Source organism: Ahaetulla prasina, chromosome 3 (assembly GCF_028640845.1).
Source record: "Ahaetulla prasina isolate Xishuangbanna chromosome 3, ASM2864084v1, whole genome shotgun sequence".
In the NCBI taxonomy this organism is placed as follows: Eukaryota; Metazoa; Chordata; class Lepidosauria; order Squamata; family Colubridae; genus Ahaetulla; species Ahaetulla prasina.
The window spans coordinates 116,313,744-116,333,381 of record NC_080541.1 but is presented as its reverse complement, the minus strand read 5'-3'; the positions used below and the strand labels follow the sequence as shown (position 1 = coordinate 116,333,381).

At 42.3% G+C, this 19,638-nt stretch overlaps 1 protein-coding gene across 3 annotated transcripts in view; it reads left to right on the top strand.

The window, feature by feature from the left end:
- Positions 1–19,638, top strand: part of SUCO (SUN domain containing ossification factor) — a 261,150-nt gene that overhangs the window by 106,853 nt on the left and 134,659 nt on the right. For all 3 annotated transcript variants that reach the window (XM_058175843.1, XM_058175842.1, XM_058175844.1), the window contains 2 exons: positions 5,407–5,514; positions 16,826–16,931. In XM_058175843.1, the coding sequence (XP_058031826.1) occupies positions 5,407–5,514; positions 16,826–16,931 (214 nt within the window). The remainder of the gene's footprint in view (positions 1–5,406; positions 5,515–16,825; positions 16,932–19,638) is intronic.

Genomic DNA, 19,638 nt, shown 5'->3' with positions numbered 1-19,638 from the left:
CAAAAAAAAAAAAAAAATGAAGTGAAGGAAAAAAGACTTAAAAAAGGAAAAGAAGAGAAAAAAGAAAGAAAAAAGCCAAATCGGGGCAAAAATAAAAAAATCACCAGTTTCAAAGTTCCAAAATCTCAAGTTTTCAAAGTATCTAATCACTCAGCATATGTAGAAAAAATATAAAGTATCTTCTTGAAAAAGAAAAAATTGCAAGGAGAAAAAATAAAAATGAAAAAAAGAGGAAAAAAAAATCCAAAAGTAAAAATAAAAATTATACCAATCACACAAACACCCCGAAAAAGAAGAGAAAAATTTTTTTAATCCCAAAGGAAAAAGCCAGGAAAAAAAAATCAGTATTCCAAAGTCTTCTGACAGGAGAAGGGAAGAGAAAAAAGCAAAAAGCAAAATAAGCAACTTCGTATCCAGATAGTTTATAAAAACTTTCGTTCTTCTTTTCCTCCTCCTCCTGTTACAAAATCACATGACCACTTCTTATCATCAACTTCTTGCCACTTTCCAAAACAATGTCCAAGGTCGCTTTTGTTTGTCTTCTCTATTGCCGCTAGATGGCAGTGCCACTTATTTAAAAGTCTTTTTTCTTTCCACTTTAAACTTTCAAAGCTGAAATTTAAATTTAAATAGCAATGTCTAACGATTCATTAGCCATACAAAGTCTCTTTGTCCAATCTGCTTTCAATCCATTAAGTTTGCTTTAAATTTACTGTGATTAGTTTTTAGTTAGTTTTTATTTCTGGCTTATGCTTTACCGCCGCTGTTCTGGAACTGGGAGGTAGTCTTATTTATCTGCCTCCCCTCTCCTCTTTGCCATAACTTTTCAAAAATCTTTTTAAAGTTTGAGAGATGAAAATATAAAAAGAATCTTGTTTTCAAGATTTCCGTTTCTCACCCAGATAATCGCCTCGCTCTTTTTCTTTCCTCCTTCCTTGTGGCTGCTCTGGTTTTTGACAGGTCCTAATGGCTATCTTCCTCAGCTGCTGGGTCGAAAGCAAATACCGGCACTCCAGGGAATTTGCGACTTCCCTGTTCACACCAGCCTGTGCCCCCGTTCTTCGCTGTCTCCCCAAGACCCATCCTTCTCCTTGAAGAGCACAGGGGCAGCCATCCTTGACTTTGCCAGCTGAATGAACCCCCTCGCCAGGTTCTTGTATATAAACGCCCATAGCTCTTTCATGCAGCTCCCTGCGTGTTATCAAGTACATTTTTGGTTTAGGTAACTTGACTCCTGGCATGATCTCAATTGCACAGTCTGATTCCTTTTTGCTAAACACCTTCGCTATGTTGTGGTATTGCCATAGAATCAGTGACTCTAACTCATCACCTCCCTTTTATGTATTAGTGATTTCTGCTTTCACTACCCTAGCTGTAGGCGCATGACTGGTTCTTGACCCTTTCACTAGTCCCTGCTGGTCAGTGGCTTTCCTTCACACCCGCTACTTGTCTTCACCCCAGTTCACATCCAGGTTCCACTTTTTCCACCATGTTAACCCCAGGACCATGGCTTTGGTCATCCCAGGGACTACAATGAAGTGAATAGTCAATACGTGGGTTCCAGCTTTGATCTTTACCAGTCAGGCAGGTCGCTTGCACTCTGCCGGTTATTGAGCCAACTAACTGGGAAGATGCCATAGTCTCAGGTTTCTCAGCCTCATCCCTAGCCTTTCTGCTCTCTGGGGGCAAATCAAACACCTCATGCACGCTGAGTCCAATAGGGTAATGAGAACCCCCCTTTACTCCCAAGGAGAACACCAAAATCTCCATCCTGGCCATCATAGGGATGATGGTGCCACTTACCATTGGGTCATCTTGCGTCAACTTTTCACTCGTAGAAGACTGGACCCATTCTGGTGGGGATCAGAGTTCCCTCCTCCTTGCTGGACTGAGAATTCCCTGACCACCTGTCCCATGCACACCTTCTTCAGCTTCATTGGGGGGGGGGTTCTCTTGGGCTGGTTTGGAGGTGGAGGAGCGGATGTGGGTCACGGTGTGAGACACTTGGCTGCTCAATGGCCCTCTTTTCCACAGCGGAAGCAAGCTCCTGGGGTTTAGTAAGGTTTTCCCCTGACCATGGGCACAGCCCCCCTGCCTCCTCTAGGGACTGATCACTTCTTAGGTATTCTGTGAAGGTGGTTTTCTTGCGCAGTGTGATTGCAGTACTCCATGAAATCGATTTCTAGTTAAGTGGCCACTCTGTACCATGCCCACAAATTGCATGGCATCCCTCAGGGTAGACAGCTGTGATACTTAAATACCGCTTCACAGTGTTTTGTAGCCCTCTCTAAGCGGTTTACCGAGTCATATTGTTGTCCCCAACAGTATGGGTCCTAATTTTACCGACCTCGGAAGGATGGAAGGATGAGTTAACCTTGAGCCTGGTGAGATTCAAGTTGTCAAATTGTAAGCAGTCAGCAGAAGTAGCTTGCAGTCCTGCATTCTAACCACTGTGTCACCAGAACTCATATAGCTCCTTGTTTAGTCCCTCTAGGAACTGGTAAACCAGCATGCGCTTGGAGCAATCTCTCAGGTGGCCAGCCAGGCTGTAGAAATCTTGGATGTACTCCATCACTGGCTGCTTACCTTGGTTTCAGGGTGCAGATGCGGGCTTCTGCACGTCAAGCCACCTGGCCACTGGTGGTCAGAAGAGCTGGCAACAGAGTCAGACAGTGAGGAGGTTGGGGAAGAACTTGAGCCAGTCCTGGGGGCTGGGGAAAGCTTGGATGAGGGCTCTGCATTGGAGACAGAGGGGGCCAAGGCCATCTGTTAGTTATGTGCTGCCTCTGGAGCCTCCGGAGTCTGACGTTAGTGACGCAAAAGAATAGCAGGAGCCTGTTCCCAATGCGCGCATGCACAGAGCTGCCAGAAGACAAGAACAATTAAGAAAACAGGATCGACTTGGGAGTAAGGCTTGGAGATTATTGGCCCTTCCTATAAGGCATAAAAGGAGCAAACGGGATGTGAGCTTTTGCAGGAAGCAATTAGTTCTTATAGATGGTTCAAGCTTTGAAAAGTTCTGTTTGACTCTGTGCCAAGTTTGGCCTTGCCCTGCATTTGGCAATTAATTCTTTGGCAGCATTTCAAGGGAGATAAGGTGGTTGTTTATAAACATTCCCCTGAAAGACTGTTTGTGAAGCCTGTTTGTGGACTGTGAATGACAATAATTCACAGCCATGTCAATAAAAGAGGTTTTGCCAGGACTAAGATTGTGCTTTATACTTTCTAAGGAAACCTAGGTCAGAACACTACCATGGAATCCTCAAACCACTCTCGTAGGATCTGCATGAAGACATCCAGGCTGTTCAGCTTTGGAGCCTCACTACCATTTAGGAACATCAGCCACCCTGAAGTGCTCCCTTCCAAATTAACTGCAAAGGCATAGACCCAGGCTGTGTTGTCTGGGTATTTACCTCTGAAATGCTCCACATGGTGCCATACTTGGGACAGGAAGTGGGCCAGGTTGTCTGGACACTTATCAAAGCAGACCATCTGTGGGTGGCTGTTCTTGCACCAGGACATACCCAGGCAGCAGCCCTACCGTTCCCATCAGGAGGGATCCCAGCTGACACTGGAGTTGCTGGGACTGCTTGCTGTCATGCTGGGGGCAGGGTGGCAGATTTAGCTGTTGTCGCCCCTTGCGCAGGGGTCCAGCGCACATGTTAGAGTTGGCACCATCGGCTCCAAGAAAGAGGGAAATGGGCTAGTTGATGCCACTAGTGACTTCACTCATCCTGCCCTGGTTTCTACTGCCGTGGTCCCAGGCAATGCAGCCGTTTGAATCTCCAAGCTGCCAAGCTTCTCCCTCACCTGCACCATTAATGGGCTGGAGGTGGTGACTGGGAGCTTCCATTCAGTGGGCGTGTTCCATTTGGCTGGCTGCCTCACCTTCCACTTGCTCTCTTGGACCACATTTATCCCCGAGAACACTTAAGAGGTCTTCAGCTTCTGCCGCCTTGTCCATATTCGTCGCCCAGCAGGTCTTGACTCCCTGATACAGGGCACCCTTTGCTCATTCTCTTGTGCTCATTGGCTGCTGCTTAAGCTTCTCAGCCTTCTGTATGGGGTGTTTGCCCACTGGTTGCTTCCCTGCTCCAGCTTGTAACATTGCCAGAGCCTCTTGGGCTGGGAGTTCTCCTGGTTTCTTCTTTTCCTCTGATTCCTTTTCTGCTGTTGACATCTCAGGTTGTTGGCCTCCTGGTGAGGTCCAGGTGGCTAGTACTAGGAGAACTGGCTTAATGTCAACTGTCCCATTGGCATATGCAGCAAAACAAACAAACAAACAAACCCATCTGGGACATTATTTTACCAAGAGTATAATTTTACTGATGAGATCCATATAGATATAGTAAGAAGCAAAGTCGATTCTGAGGTTTTGGTGCAAAAGGCAGCATAGTTAAAATTCCCTTTTTTTCCTCCCCGGGCCACCCCATGTCCATTGTCCACCAATCCAGTTCAATCATTTTGTTTTGGGAAACAGTCTGCGCCTCTCGAAAGGTTCCTATCAGGCAACCTTGAAGTGTAGGGATTTTCCCAGCCTTCAAATGGCTCACATAAATTCCTTACCTCCCTTCCAGCTCCCCATACATTCCAATCATCCCTCCACTTTCCCTCTCCCTTAATCTCTGTTGCCAGGTTGGGAGTAGAGGAGCGTTACAAATCAGAACATTTTAATCTTGCCACATCATTAACATTGTTAATGCTCCAAAAATTCCTCAATTCTTCTTAAGAATTGGAGCTCCATCCCACTTGAGGGGCCTATCATCTGACAATATCACACTTTGGGTGATCTTGCTGGGAAAAAATAGCATATAATCCTGGTGTTTTTCAATCTAAGAGGCAGTGATGAGGCAGTCTGCTTGGGAATGCCATATAATGTGTTATTTTCCAATCCAAGTATTTAAAATTCCCTATAGTTAAGATTTGGGAAAGCTGTAACTGGCTTTATCTTTATTCAGAATTCTTCATTAAAGTACCTATTCAGTGCTACTTTTTGACTTCTTGCAGTCAAAAGCTCTGCAGTCCCATAATGACTTTTATGAGAGAAAAAAGATTTTATTTGAAAGTATGAATACTCTTTGTAGAACACATGCATCTCCTTGATATATTTGGCAGTGAAGAGAATGAAGAAAGCGGTATGGCAGTTAAAATATCCCCAAGATAATCTTATATTGATAAATTATTATTAAGCCTTATTTTGCACAGTGATTTTTATTGTATTGCTGATCCTTTCTTTGTATGAAAAGCAATGACCAATGTACCTGAGAAATTTTTCATATCATTTGAAGCACATTTCTGGGATCAATTGCCATAAAATGGTTATTGGCTCAGTCAATAGTTTTACCTGTTCTTTGAGAAATAGCTTTGAACATGCAGTTCATAATGTAATTTTTATCTGTCCTCAAGGTTTGTTGTTGAATTGTGTGAACCCATCCAAGTAAAACAGCTGGATATCGCTAATCATGAATTATTCTCATCCACTCCCAAGGATTTTTTGGTGTCTATCAGTGACAGGTATGTCTCATAATAAGAATACAATTGTAGAATTTATTGTCACAAAGTTTAATGAAACTGAAAGTCATTTTCAATATTTGCAATTTCATAATTTTTACAATCTTCATGATTTTAGCAGAGAAATCCAGCATGCTTATTTAAAGTTTAATATTCAGACAATTTTTTTAACAAATTCACATTTACAGTTCTTTTGTTCGCAGAAAAAAATTGAATCCTTAACTTTACAAGTGAATAAGGCTTCAGCTAGTTTTTATTATGGTTATACTGAACTGTTTTTTAAAAAATAATAAATTTAGGCTAACGGGCTGCCTTAAGTGCTTTTCATTTTAATTTCACATAATTATATCAAGATGTGGCCTGCCTTCAACACAAAGAAAAATGCCAATACAAAATATTAATGAGTAACTTTAATGCAAGAACAGGAAGAACAATATCTGGAGAAAAAGCGACCGGCCTGTATAGAAGTGGTGAAAGAGATAATAGAGGCAACAGAGTAGTAAATTTTGCTGAAGGACAGGAACTTTATTTAATGAACTCATTTTACAAAAAGCTAGCAGAAAATGGATATAGAAGCATCTGGGACAAGCAAAATTAACTATATCATGTCAAGTGATAAAACCATATTCTGCAATTGTCATCAGTTGTTTTAACATTGGAAGTAACCATGGAATGGTACAAGCTAAAGTGAAAATAGATGGTTAAAAGGTGAAAATGATAAAGACATTACAAAAAATAAAAATAAGAGTGATAAACTGTTAGTGGAGAACAGGAATTTTGAGATTAATCAGTCAAATCGCTTATTGCAAAATTTGGAAGAGATGAACATTATGAACCAAAATGAACAAATAGTCAAAAACATCATTGAGTCTGCTACATCTATAGCACCGCTGGAAAAGATTTTTTTACAGTCAAAAATCTCTGATGAAACTATTGATTTAATGAAAAAATGATGGACAATGAATAATCGCAATGAATAATAAGTTTCACTAATAAACTAGAGTACGTTGAACTTTGCAAGACCATAAGAAAATGTATCCAAGAAGAAATGTGTCACTTTAATGTGAAGCTTGTGAAAAAGGCAATTGAAGAAAACAAAGGGATTAATAGAGTAAAATGCAAGCTTATAAATACAAGACAGAAGGTTTTTACATTAAAATATGAAGATGGCTCTGTGTGTAGAACAAGACAGAAGCTGGCAGCAGCAGCAAGCAAATGTATTACTGGGGAGGAAATAATTGCTAAGGAATATTGGGACCTCAGAGAGGCTTTCAGTGAGAAGGCGTCAGATGTGCTCCCACCCCATCGGCCCACCAACTGTGGCATAGAGATCCTCCCTGGGGTGAAATTCCCTAAACCAAAGATTTACTCCATGACTCCTCATGAGCTGGAGGAGCTGCAGAACTTTATTGATAAAAACTTAAAACAGGGCTTCCAACCAGCTAGGCTACGAGTATCTGGCCCGGTCCTGTTTTGGGAAAAAAAAGGTGGCTCTCTTCGCTTATGTCTCGACTACAAGAACCTGAATGCCATTTGCACAAATTTTTATTGATTTTTTAGTTCCCGCCCCCTACACACATACATAATTTATGAACAGAGTATTGGCATTATCATATCTTATACAATTCAATATATTCAAATATATTTTACTTAGTTGCATTTTTTGTCGAAATATTCTTTTTTCATAGTTTTTATTCATTTCCTAATATTTCCTTGCTCATTTTATTAAGTCACATCTTCTTTCGCCCTCAAGTTCTAATTTCTTCATTTTTATTCGTATTCTTTCCCTTTCATTCTTTTTTTTTTAACTATTTCAATTTTTATCCTAATATATCCAAATATATTCGGGGTTGCCTTTCTTCCATTTCATCTTTTCCTTTTCACAGCAGTCTTTTCTTCTCCTCTCGTTTCTTTCCCTCCCTCCTTTCTTCCTACCTCCTTTCTTCTCTCCTCTCCTACTCCTTCTCTACTTCCCTTTCCTTTCTCCCCCTCCACCCTACTTCCTCCCTATCTTACCTTCTCTTCTACTCTTATTTCCTCTACCTTTCCTCCTCTCCTCTCCTCTTCCCTTTCTTCTTTCTCTCTCCCTCCTTCTCCCCTTCTATCTCTCTCCTTCTTATCTCTCTCCATTGCTGTATTTATTTTCAATATTTCTGGTGTCCAGACAACTCCGATTTTCTCATTTATTATGCATATTATGCATTGTCTTCATCTTGTTCCATTTGTATCATACAATCAATGCAACTTTCCACCTCTTATTTTCTTAACGTTTTTGTTCACAATTCAGTACTTATTATTTTCTTCCAATAGTGTACACCATTTACTAACATTTCAATTTTATTCCGTTTTACATCTTAATTTCAATCATTTTCACTTATAAACCATGCTATCTTTCAGATTTTATCTGCTGGATTTTCCATTCTTTTATATATTTAAAATTTATTTCCTTACCATCAACTTTAATTCTCTCTCATTCCAATTCTCAGATAGAAACAGAAAAAGAAAACATATATCCCATTATAAGTTCTACATTTAATTTACTTTACCTCCTTCTCTTCTTTTTTAATTTCCTTCATTCATTTCAACCTTTTTTGCTACCTTTTTACAATAATCCATATATTTCTTCTTATTTCCATGATTTCAGAAATAAAAAAAGAAAGTTTCTACCAATATTTTAGTTTCTTTTCTACTATTCATTTTTCTCCTTCTTTTAACCATTTTCTTTCAGTCTCTCCCAGATCTCATCTCTTGATATTTTTCTTCCTTTCTCCCTTTCTTTCATCTTCTTTCTCCTTTCTTGCATCCTCTTTTCCACCTTTCTCTGACTTTTACTTTTAATTTCCCCCCTCAATTTTTTTCTATTTCCTCCTGTTCTCTTTATTGTGTCACTGCTAATCCCAGTGTAATCATCTTTTTTTTCCTCACCCTTTTAATTTTCCCCCTCAATCTTTTCTTTTTTTCCCTTTCTTTTTAAAAATATCTTTCCCTCTCTCCATTTTTATTTTTTCACTATCAATCCCAATATAATTATCTATATTATCCTTACTCATTTCTTTTTCAACATTATTTGTTGAAATTATATATTTTTGTTCTTGTTTCCTCATAATTATTTCATCATTTCTTTTTTATTTTTAAGCCACAATTCTGCTTGTTTGTTCCCATCAAAAGACTCTCTCACCATTTGAATCATCTCCCATAATTCCTCCCAATTCTCCATGTTTTCAATATGAGGAGAAAAACTTTTTAGATTTATTTATCTTAACATATATAGTCCAAATTCAAGTCCAAAATATTCTCTCTCTCTCCCCCCCCCTTTTTTTTTCTATTTCCAAATGGAAGCCAGGTCAAATGTGTTTTTTTTCTAGGTCATCCAGGTTTCAATTTCAATCTTGATCTTTACCACAGCTGTTCAAACAAGTACTCCTCAATGTTGCAATGTTCCTCCTCCCTTTAGACAAAACAATGCAGTGTCGCCTTCTTTTTCTTCTCCAGTAACAAAATGTCATTCATTAATCCTCTATTAAATCCTTTTGTTAGCAAAAGCTGTTTCCTCTCAGTCTTCTTCTCCTTCCAACATTTACATTTTCTTCCAAAACCACTTTTAAATCCAGATGGAATGTTGTGTCTTTTAGGGCTTTTGTCTTGTAAATCCTCTTTGTTGTTTGCTTCCTCTCACTCCAAGTTTCCGCATGCCAATTAGCTGCTAACTTCAAATCTGAGTTTTTTGAGCTTTAAAAGTTTTTTCTTCTTACCTGCGAGTAGGCCAATTGCTCACCAGTAACAATACTCTGTTCTGATCTTGCCTCCTGCACAATCTTCTTGTGTGGCCATCCCCAACTTTGGCAGCTTCTAATGACTGCCTTTCCTGTCACTGGGTCGAAGGCTGGATGCTGTTACTGCAGGGAATTTGCAGCTTCCTTGTTCGTGCCAGCCAGTGCCTTCTTTCTTTGCTGTCCCTCCAGGACAGCTATGGTTCATTGAGAACCCCCAAAACGGCAGGAATTTCAGCATTCACCCCAGAGCCCCAGGGCACACCATCCCGTCGCAACACTGGCCATGCCCCCTCTCGAACCTGAATGCCATTTGGGTAGAAAATGTTTACCCACTGCCCCTTATAAAAGACATGTTAGCACACCTGGCCAAGGGGAAGATTTTCACTAAACTGGATTTGAGAGTGACTTACTACAGAGTTTGAATTAAGGAAGGGGACGAATGGAAAACTGACTTCAATTGTCCCTTGGGTTGCTTTCAGCTTAGGGTGCTCCCTTTTGGACTACAGGCCCCCCCGGCAGTGTTCATGCAATTGATTAATGAGGTATTACATGAACATTTTTACAAAGGGGTCCTGGTCTACCTAGATGACATTCTTAGTCATATGGAGACCATGGGCAAACATGTGAAACTAGTGCAGTCAGTCCTGAAAAAACTCAGAGCAGCCGAATTGTACGCTAAATTGTCAAAGTGTGAATTCCATCAGAATAAGATTGACTATTTAGGCTATCGCAAATCAAATGAGGGGATAGAAATGGATCTGGAGAAAGTCCGGGTGGTCGTGGAATGGGCGCCTCCACACACCCACAAGCAGCTACAAAGTTTCTTGGGGTTTGCAACTTTTATCAACAGTTTATCCCCCTCGTTTGCACAAATTGCATTACCCATTACCAACCTCCTGAAAACAAAGGGAGAGGCCAGGCCAAAACCTAGTTGGCCACTCGAGTGGACCATGGAATGTCAGGCTGCTTTTGAGAAACTGAAGTGACTGTTTGCTGCCGAGCCTGTCCTTAAACACCCCAACATGGAAGCCCCTTTCGTCATCCAGCCCGATGCCAGCGATGTGGACGTCAGAGTGGTGCTACTTCAAGCCAATGCTGATGGACCTTTACAACCTATACCTCCCGTAAATTTCTGAGATCGAATGGAGATCTGCAATTTAGGAGAAGGAGGCTTTTGCTCTCCATTGGGCCTTGCTAACCTGGAGGCACTTTCTCGAAGGGGCCAAACACCCCTTTGAGGTGTGGACAGACTATAAGAACTTAAAAGCCCTAAATACACGCCGGAAGTTGTCACCCAAACAAGTACAAGTGGGTACAACACTTTAATTGCTTTAATTTCTCTCTGTGTTACCTCCCTGGAGGAAAGAATCTTATGGCTAATGCCTTCTCAAAATTGCCTCAATACAATAGTGCACGGCAGGAGGTGATCCGCCCAGTTGTCCCTTCAAAGCAGCTGGTTCCTGTTGTCACCAGAGCCCAGGCCAGAGGGGACCTGAACATACCCACCGGCTTAAGTGAGCAGTTGAGGGAAGCCCTAAAAATAATGAATGGTTCAGCTCCCACGGCAACAAGTATATTGTTCGTGATGGTCTCGCATGGGTGGGGGCCAAGTTGTATGTCTCCGCCAGTCTGAAGGGGGCAGTATTACAACAATCCCATGATGCAAAAGTGGCTGGGCATTTTGGGTTCATGAAGATCTTACATTTAGTTAAAAAACAATTCTGGTGGCCCTCCCTAAAAAAGAACATAGAGGCACACATTTCTAGCTGCCCTGTATGTGCTTTGGTAAAGAGGCCACCAGGGAAGCCGTCAGGGTTACTCCAGAATGTTGCCAGACCGGGGGCTCCTTGGAAGAGATATCCATGGATTTTATTGTTGAACGTAGTAGAAAGTAGTAGAAATACAGCATTTAGGTAATTACAGACTTGTTCTCCAAACAGGTGCACATTGTACCCTGTTCAAGATTCTCTCAGCAAAGATGTTGGCTAAACTGTTCATTCAACATGTTTATAGGCTATACGGTGTTCCGGAACAAATAATTTCCAATGGGTTCACCTCCCACTTCTGGAGGGAGTTCCTTAGATTGCTAGGCTGCACCCAAGGGTTAAGCTCCGCCCACCATCCTCAGACAAATGGGGCTTGTGAAAGAGATAACTCAGTATTAGAACAATACCTCAGGTGTTACGTAAATTGCTAGCAAGATAACTGGGCAGATTTACTACCGTTTGCAGAGGTGGCCTATAATAACCCCATACATAGTAGTACAGGGTTTACATAATTCAAGGTGATATCAGGTCAGGACTTTGTGCCTATCCCAGAATTACCACAGGAAAAACTTCAAATACCATCCATGGTAGACTGGATCAAACAGCTTTAGGTTACCTGACCTATAACTCGTAAAGTGTTGGATGAGGCTCACAGAGCCCATAAGAAACAGGCTGATAAGAGAAAGGCTATGCCAAAGGATTACCATGTGGGGGATAGGGTTTTCCTCTCCACTAAGTACTTACAAACTACCCAAAAGTGGAAAAAACTCGGACCTAAATATGTAGGTCCTTTTCCCATTGTATGAATTGTAAACCCGGTCACGGTACAGTTAGAGCTACTAAAAACACTCTGGAGAATCCACCCAGTGTTCCATGTCACTTTGCTGAAACTTGTACATACTTCTTCAATTCATCCGGACCAAAAAACCCCTCTAGTTACCCTCTTCATTGAACGAGAGCAACATTTTGAGGGCAAAGAAATCCTTGATTCTAGAAAACATAGAGTACAGTACTTGGTGGCTTGGAAACATTTCCCTTCCTCTCAGTCTGAATGGATGAATGAGCAAGATGTCAGAGCTCCAAAACGTTTACAGTTATTTCACAGTAAATACCCTGATATGCCTTAATTGTTGGGTTTTATATGTATGCTTATGTTTTGTTTTTCACCTAGTTGGGGGTTATCTACTCTGTCTATCTTATTTTGTTTTCTCTTCTAGGACTAATGTCCCTTTTGCAGGAGGGCTGAATGTCAGCCTCTATGATGCTTGCTTGCTTTTGGCTGCCATAGTAACGGGGGGGAAGTAATTTATGGATTTGGGATGGGGGAAGTGAGCTGGTGGAGATGTCTCATGAAAGGGAGGAAAACTCTCACTGTCTATGTAGCAGCTGCAGGGAGTGTTGATAGAATAGAATAGAATAGAATAGAATTTTATTGGCCAAGTGTGATTGGACACACAAGGAATTTGTCTTGGTGCATATGCTCTCAGTGTACATAAAAGAAAAGATACGTTCATCAAGGTACAACATTTACAACACAATTGATGATCAATATATCAATATAAATCATAAGGATTGCCAGCAACAAGTTATAGTCATACAGTCATAAGTGGAAAGAGATTGGTGATGGGAACTATGAAACGATTAATAGTAGTGCAGATTCAGTAAATAGTCTGACAGTGTTGATGGAATTATTTGTTTAGCAGAGTGATGGCCTTCGGGAAAAAACTGTTCTTGTGTCTAGTTGTTCTGGTGTGCAGTGCTCTATAGCGTCGTTTTGAGGGTAGGAGTTGAAACAGTTTATGTCCAGGATGTGAGGGATCTGCAAATATTTTCACGGCCCTCTTCTTGATTCGTGCAGTATACAGGTCCTCAATGGAAGGCAGGTTGGTAGCAATTATTTTTTCTGCAGTTCTAATTATCCTCTGAAGTCTGTGTTTTTCTTGTTGGGTTGCAGACAGTTATAGAGCTGCAAATGACAGACTCAATAATTCCTCTGTAGAATTGGATCAGCAGCTCCTTGGGCAGTTTGAGCTTACTGAGTTGGCGCAGAAAGAACATTCTTTGTTGTCCTTTTTTAATGATGTTTTTGATGTTAGCTGTCCATTTGAGATCTTGCGATATGATAGAACCCAGAAATTTGAAGGTTTCTACTGTTGATACTGTGTTGTCAAGTATTGTGAGAGGTGGAAGTATGGAAGGGTTTTTCCTAAAGTCTACCACCATTTCTATGGTTTTGAGTGTGTTCAGTTCCAGATTGTTTTGGTTGCACCACAAGGCTAGTCGTTCGACCTCTTGTCTATATGCGGATTCGTCATTGTCTCGAATGAGACCAATCACTGTTGTGTCATCTGCGAACTTCAGTAGCTTAACAGATGGATCATTGGAGATGCAGTCATTGGTATACAGAGAGAAGAGAAGTGGGGAGAGCACACAGCCTTGGGGGCCCCCTGTGCTAATTGTACAGGTATTTGATGTGATCTTGCTTAGCTTCACCTGCTGCTTCCTGTTTGTTAGGAAGCTTGTGATCAATCATAGCATTCAAGGTCAACCGTTCCGGCATACCAGATAGATGGGATCATCTGAAGAAGCACCCCACATAACACCTTGGGGAGGTGTGGATTGGACAGTCAACTTGGGTCCTTGGGGGGAGGGATTTGGTGATGCTTTCAATATGTAATTTTCCCACCTATTGCTTCAGACTTTGCTTTTCTTTTGTTGCATTCAGTTCATACTCAGTAAAAGTACTTTTCTCTACAAACATGGAGTTGGGGTTTTTCTTTCTTAAGCTTTGAACGGATGTACACCTGACAGCAGGAGAACCAAAATTAACCTGAAAAAGATCCAGGATATTTATTTATTTATTATTTATTTATTATTTATATTTTTTTATACCGCCCTTCTCTGAAGACTCAGGGCGGTGTACAGCAGAAATAAAACATAAATATCGACAGTTTAAAATACAATAACCAATTAAAAATCTAATTCAATTACGCTGAAAATTTAAAATTTTTGAATAAAAGTCATAAATAAAATTAATCCCCTTAAAATCCCATTAAAACATTCAATTTAAAATTGTATCAGGCCAGCCCTGCTTGATGAAAAAAGAAGGTTTTGAGCTCGCGCTTAAAGGTCCGAAGATCAGGGAGAAGTCGTAGCCCAACGGGAAGTTCATTCCACAGGGCCAGAGCTCCCACAGAGAACGCTCTCCCCCTGGGGGTCGCCTGCCGACATTGTCTGGCTGACGGCACCCTGAGGAGGCCCTCTCTGTGGGAGCGCACAGGTCGATGGGACATGTTTAATAAATTCACCAAAGAAAGAAAAAATATATATCTGGAAAAGAACTAGATGTAGCAGACCACTACATGTACCTTGGCAGACAGATCTCAATGGAAAGTGATACAACAAAGGAAATTGAATGGCATGTTAAATGTGGTTGGCAGGTGTTCGACAAACTAAGTTCAAAAACTTATATCCCCTATGCCTGAAGAGAAAATTTTTTGATCAATATGTGCCCTAACAAGTGCTGGTGAAACATGGACATTAACTTCACAATCAATACAAAAACTATGAGTGGCGCAAAGAGCCATGGAAATATACATGCGCAGCTTTATAAGATAAGCACATGGATTAGAGAACAAGGGCCTCTGGTGGCTCAGACTGCTAAGACAGTCTGTTATTAACAGCAGCTGCTTGCAATTACTGCAGGTTCAAGTCCCACCAGGCCCAAGGTTGACTCAGCCTTCCATCCTTTATAAGGTAGGTAAAATGAGGACCCAGATTGTTGGGGGCAATAAGTTGACTTTGTATGTAATATACAAATGGATGAAGACTATTGCTTGACATAGTGTAAGCCGCCCTGAGTCTTCGTTGCGAAGGTTGTAGAGAGTGCTGTGGCGCGACAGCTACCCCAATACCTGGATGAAGCCGTCTATCTAGACCAGTTCCAGTCCGGCTTCCGACCCGGATACAGCACGGAGACAGCTTTGGTCGCATTGGTGGATGATCTCTGGAGGGCCAGGGACAGGGGTTATTCCTCTGCCCTGGTCCTATTAGTTCTCTCGGCGGCTTTTGATACCATCGATCATGGTATCTTGCTGCGCCGGTTGGGGGGATTGGGAGTGGGAGGCACCGTTTATCGGTGGTTCTCCTCCTATCTCTCTGACCGGTCGCAGACGGTGTTGACGGGGGCAGAGGTCGACCGCGAGGGGCCTCACTTGTGGGGTGCCGCAGGGGTCGATCCTCTCGCCCCTTCTGTTCAACATCTATATGAAGCCGTTGGGTGAGATCATCAGTGGCTTTGGGGTGAGATACCAGCTGTACGCTGATGACACTCAGCTGTACTTTTCCACCCCGGGCCACCCCAATGAAGTTGTTGAAATGCTGTCCCGGTGCTTGGAGGCCGTACGGGTCTGGATGGGGAGAAACAGGCTCAAGCTCAATCCCTCCAAGATGGAGTGGCTGTGGATGCCGGCACCCCGATTCAGTCATACTGGCCCCAAAGGATAGGGTGCGCAACTTAGGTGTCCTCCTGGATGAACGGCTGTCGTTTGAAGATCATTTGACGGCCGTCTCCAGGAGGGCCTTCCACCAGGTTCGCCTGGTTCGGCAGTTGCGCCCCTTCCTTGATCGGGATGCCTTGTGCACAGTCACTCATGCGCTCGTTACCTCTTGCTTGGATTATTGTAATGCTCTCTACATGGGGCTCCCCTTGAGGTGCACTCGGAGGCTTCATTTAGTCCAGAATGCAGCTGCGCGGGTGATAGAGGGAGCTTCGCATAGCTCCCACGTAACACCGCTCCTGCGCAGACTGCACTGGCTACCTGTGGCCTTTTGGGTGCACTTTAAGGTTTTGGTTACGACCTTTAAAGCGCTCCGTGGCTTAGGGCCTGGGTACTTATGGGACCGCCTGCTGTTACCGCATGCCTCCCACCGACCCGTACGCTCTCACAGAGAGGGACTTCTCAGGGTGCCGTCCGCCAAGCAATGTCGGCTGGCGGCCCCCAGGGGAAGGTCCTTCTCTGTGGGGGCTCCCACACTCTGGAACGAGCTTCCCCCAGGTTTACGCCAAATACCTGACCTTCGGACCTTCCGCCGTGAACTGAAGACACATCTTTTCATTCGCGCGGGGCTGGCTTAAATTTTATCGATTTTAAATTTTTTATTATTAATTTTAATGGGGTTTTAGTTTTATATATTTTAAAGTTTTTAGGCCAATTATAAAATAAATTTTTTAATTTGTATTTTAAATTGTATATTGTATTGTCTGTTTTTTACTTTTGGCTGAGTCCTTCAGGAGAAGGGCGGTATAAAAATCAAATTAAATAAATATATAAATAAATAAATAAATGCAAATTAAAAAAAAAACCAACCAACCAACCAAAAGTATATGATATCAAGAGAGTAAAAGAACTGAAATGGAAATGGGCTGGTCATATAGCAAGAAGAACTGATGGCAGGTAGACCAAGGCAGTCATACAATGGATCCCACTTGATAAAAAGTATCCATGAAAGAGACCTAAAACAAGATGGATGAATGACATCAGCAAGTATTGCAGGCCAAATTGGCAAAAGAAAGTTCAGGACTGTATTGGTTGAAAACATATGGAAGAGGCCTTCATCCAGCAGTGGATAGACAATGGCTAAAATGATGATGATGATCTCATATGTAAAATAGAAAGCATTGTATAATTTATATGACATTTTCAGAAGTATGTTATTTGCTATTTAATCATAATATCATTGTACTTTCTGATTTTTTATGCATTGTTTTCCTAGATATCCAACAAACAAGTGGGTCAAGCTTGGTACTTTTCATGCCAGAGATGAAAGAAATGTCCAGAGTTTTCCTCTGGATGAACAGATGTATGCCAAATATGCAAAGGTAATTTATTTTTGGGGATTGCAACTTTCTCACTAAAATAGACAGAGACAAATTATATCATTAGGACCCCATAACTACCAAATTGTGTAAGGCAATATATGTTGGCCTACTGTTATGCATTTGGATGACAAATACATGCATGCATTTAAACAAAATTTCACTTGTCAGAAGAGGACAGATGAAGTAAACCATAGAAGGAACCATTTAGATCAGTGAACTGGATTTCTTTGAGGGTCGTATCATTATTGTTGTTCTCCACGGGCTGACCAGGAGGGGTGGGAGAAGGGACGGATGCCTCCTGCAGCACTCTGCTGGCCAAAATTGGGTGTTGGGGGCCCACATGCGGCCCTGTTTTTGGCCTGGACAGCCTCCTTCAGCATTTTGCCAGCCAAAACCCACTCTGTTTTGGCTGCCAGGGGCACTTCAGGCTTCTCCTTTGCTATTTTCAGGCCGGCCCCACAGGCCAGATTTAAACACCCTGCAGGCCAGATTCTGCCTGCGGGTCTTGAGATTGACACCCCTGATTTCCATGGGCTCCTCCTGTGGAGCCGGGGTCTCATGCCTGACTGGAACTACTTGGGTCTCCTGGCGGGCACGACGACTGGTCCGTATCTGCAACCGGGCATCGATCCTAAGGCACAGATGTAACAGCGCTTTGAGGGTCAGAGGGATATCAACCTGAACCAGCTCATCCTCCAACTCCTCCGATAAGCCATCCTGAAACGCGTCCATGAGGGCCGCCTCATTCTAGGCCAAATGCTGGCTAAGGAGCCAAAACTCACTGATATATTCCTGCAACGGTTTCCGGCCGTGCTTCAGGGTCTTCAGTTGTCTGGTGGCAGTCTGCATTTTGATGGGGTCCTCAACATAAGTCTAAGATGCTCACAAAGCCCCCTGAAATCATCCAATAGAGGACTAGCCTGGACCATCAGGCATGGCCCAGCGAGCTGCTGAGCCTGAGAGCAGGCTGAGTACAAACCCCACTGTGGGGAAGTCCTCCATTCTCAGGCTGATAAAAAGCTGGCATTGTCCCATAAAAGCAGGAAACATGGCTTGAGTACTGTCAAACTTGTCTGGCATGGCAATATGACCTCTTCTACAGCGAGGGGGAAAAGCTGGAGCTTGGAGCTGAGCCATCTGTGTAGATAACAAAGCTACTTGCTGCTGAAGCTGCGCGTTCATGGCACGGAGCTTCTACATTGAGATAGAAATTTGTTGATAATTATCCTCGTGGGCCAGAAAACAAATTTGCGATCCAGGCCCAAGTAGGTAGTAGGAAACTCAGTCAGTGACAAAACAAACTTTATTCGAACAGCTGAGAATTACTTCATTCCCAGCGTAGTTCAACTAAATTAAAGCAAATTCCTCCCAACTCAAATTCCTCAGTCCTATCACAAACCTTGGTCCAATTAGGCAAACTGCCAAAGGCCTTTCTTGGCAAACATTCAAAAGTCACAGATACAAAAATAAATGCAAGACATAGACGAAGAAGAAGAAGCTACCAAAGTTGTTTTCTGACAAAGCCCAAACGCCATTGCTAGTCTGTTTTAAGCCTTATGGGAGGGGCCAATCATCTCTTGGCCCTACTCCCAAGTTGCCCTCTTTGCTTGAGCTAATCTTGCCTTCTGGGAGCTCTTTTCAGGCGTGCATTAGGAACAGGCTCCTCCTGTTCCTCTGCCTCACTACTATCAGTCTCTGGAGGCTCTGGAATCCACTCCTAACTCCCCGATGGCTCTGGCCCCACCTCAGCCTCCTCCCTGTCCGACTCCGTTGCCAGCTCCGCCAGACAACCAGAAGGTATCTTAATCTCCTGGCAGGAGAAAAAGTTTAAGATAGACACATTAGATAAGGCTCAGGAGTTTTTTGAACACCACTTTGCCTTAGAGGAAGAACAAGAGAGCAGGGAGGAAATTGAGGGCAAAAGCCAGGTGGAATACCTAATGGAAAAAAACAAAGGGTAACAAGAAGAAAAAAGAAAACTGGAAAAGGAACGAACAGAGAGAGAAAGGGCAATGGAAAAAATACAAAGAGAAATAAGAAACACAAGAAGATTAACAACAAATAAATAAGAACGAATAAGGAGGAAAAAATAAAAATGATTTCGATAAATATAAGCGGTCTAAACTCATCAGCTAAAAGAACGCAGGCACCCACGAAGCTACAAAGATTAGATATGGACATTATATATTTGCAGGAAGTGCACATTAAGAAACAGCCTAGAAAACTACTAGCATACCCCAAATTAGGCAAATTGTATACATCATTAGGAGAACAAAAAAAAAACGAGGAATATACAAAAGCAACTAAAAACAAAACAAATATACACAGATGGGGAGGGAAGAATCTTAATGATTGAAATAAAAACAGAACAAAAAACAATATTATTTATCTCAATTTACACACCAAATAACAACCAAAATGAACTCTATAGAAAAATATACAATAAAGTAAAAGAATTAGAACAGGGGTAGTCAACCTTTTTATACTATCGCCCATTTTTGTATCTCTGTTAGTACTAAAATTTTCTAACCGCCCACAGTTTCCACAATAATGCACCGTGTATCGTCGTCTGCGCATGACTCTCGCGCATCGTGGATTGGGTTGGGGGGGGCGCCGGCTACCAGCTCTGCTTGTCTGTTACAGCTGAGTGGTGTGGGGGGAAATGCGCGAGCTATTCTGGGACAAGGATCTTTTGTTTGTGGTCGCA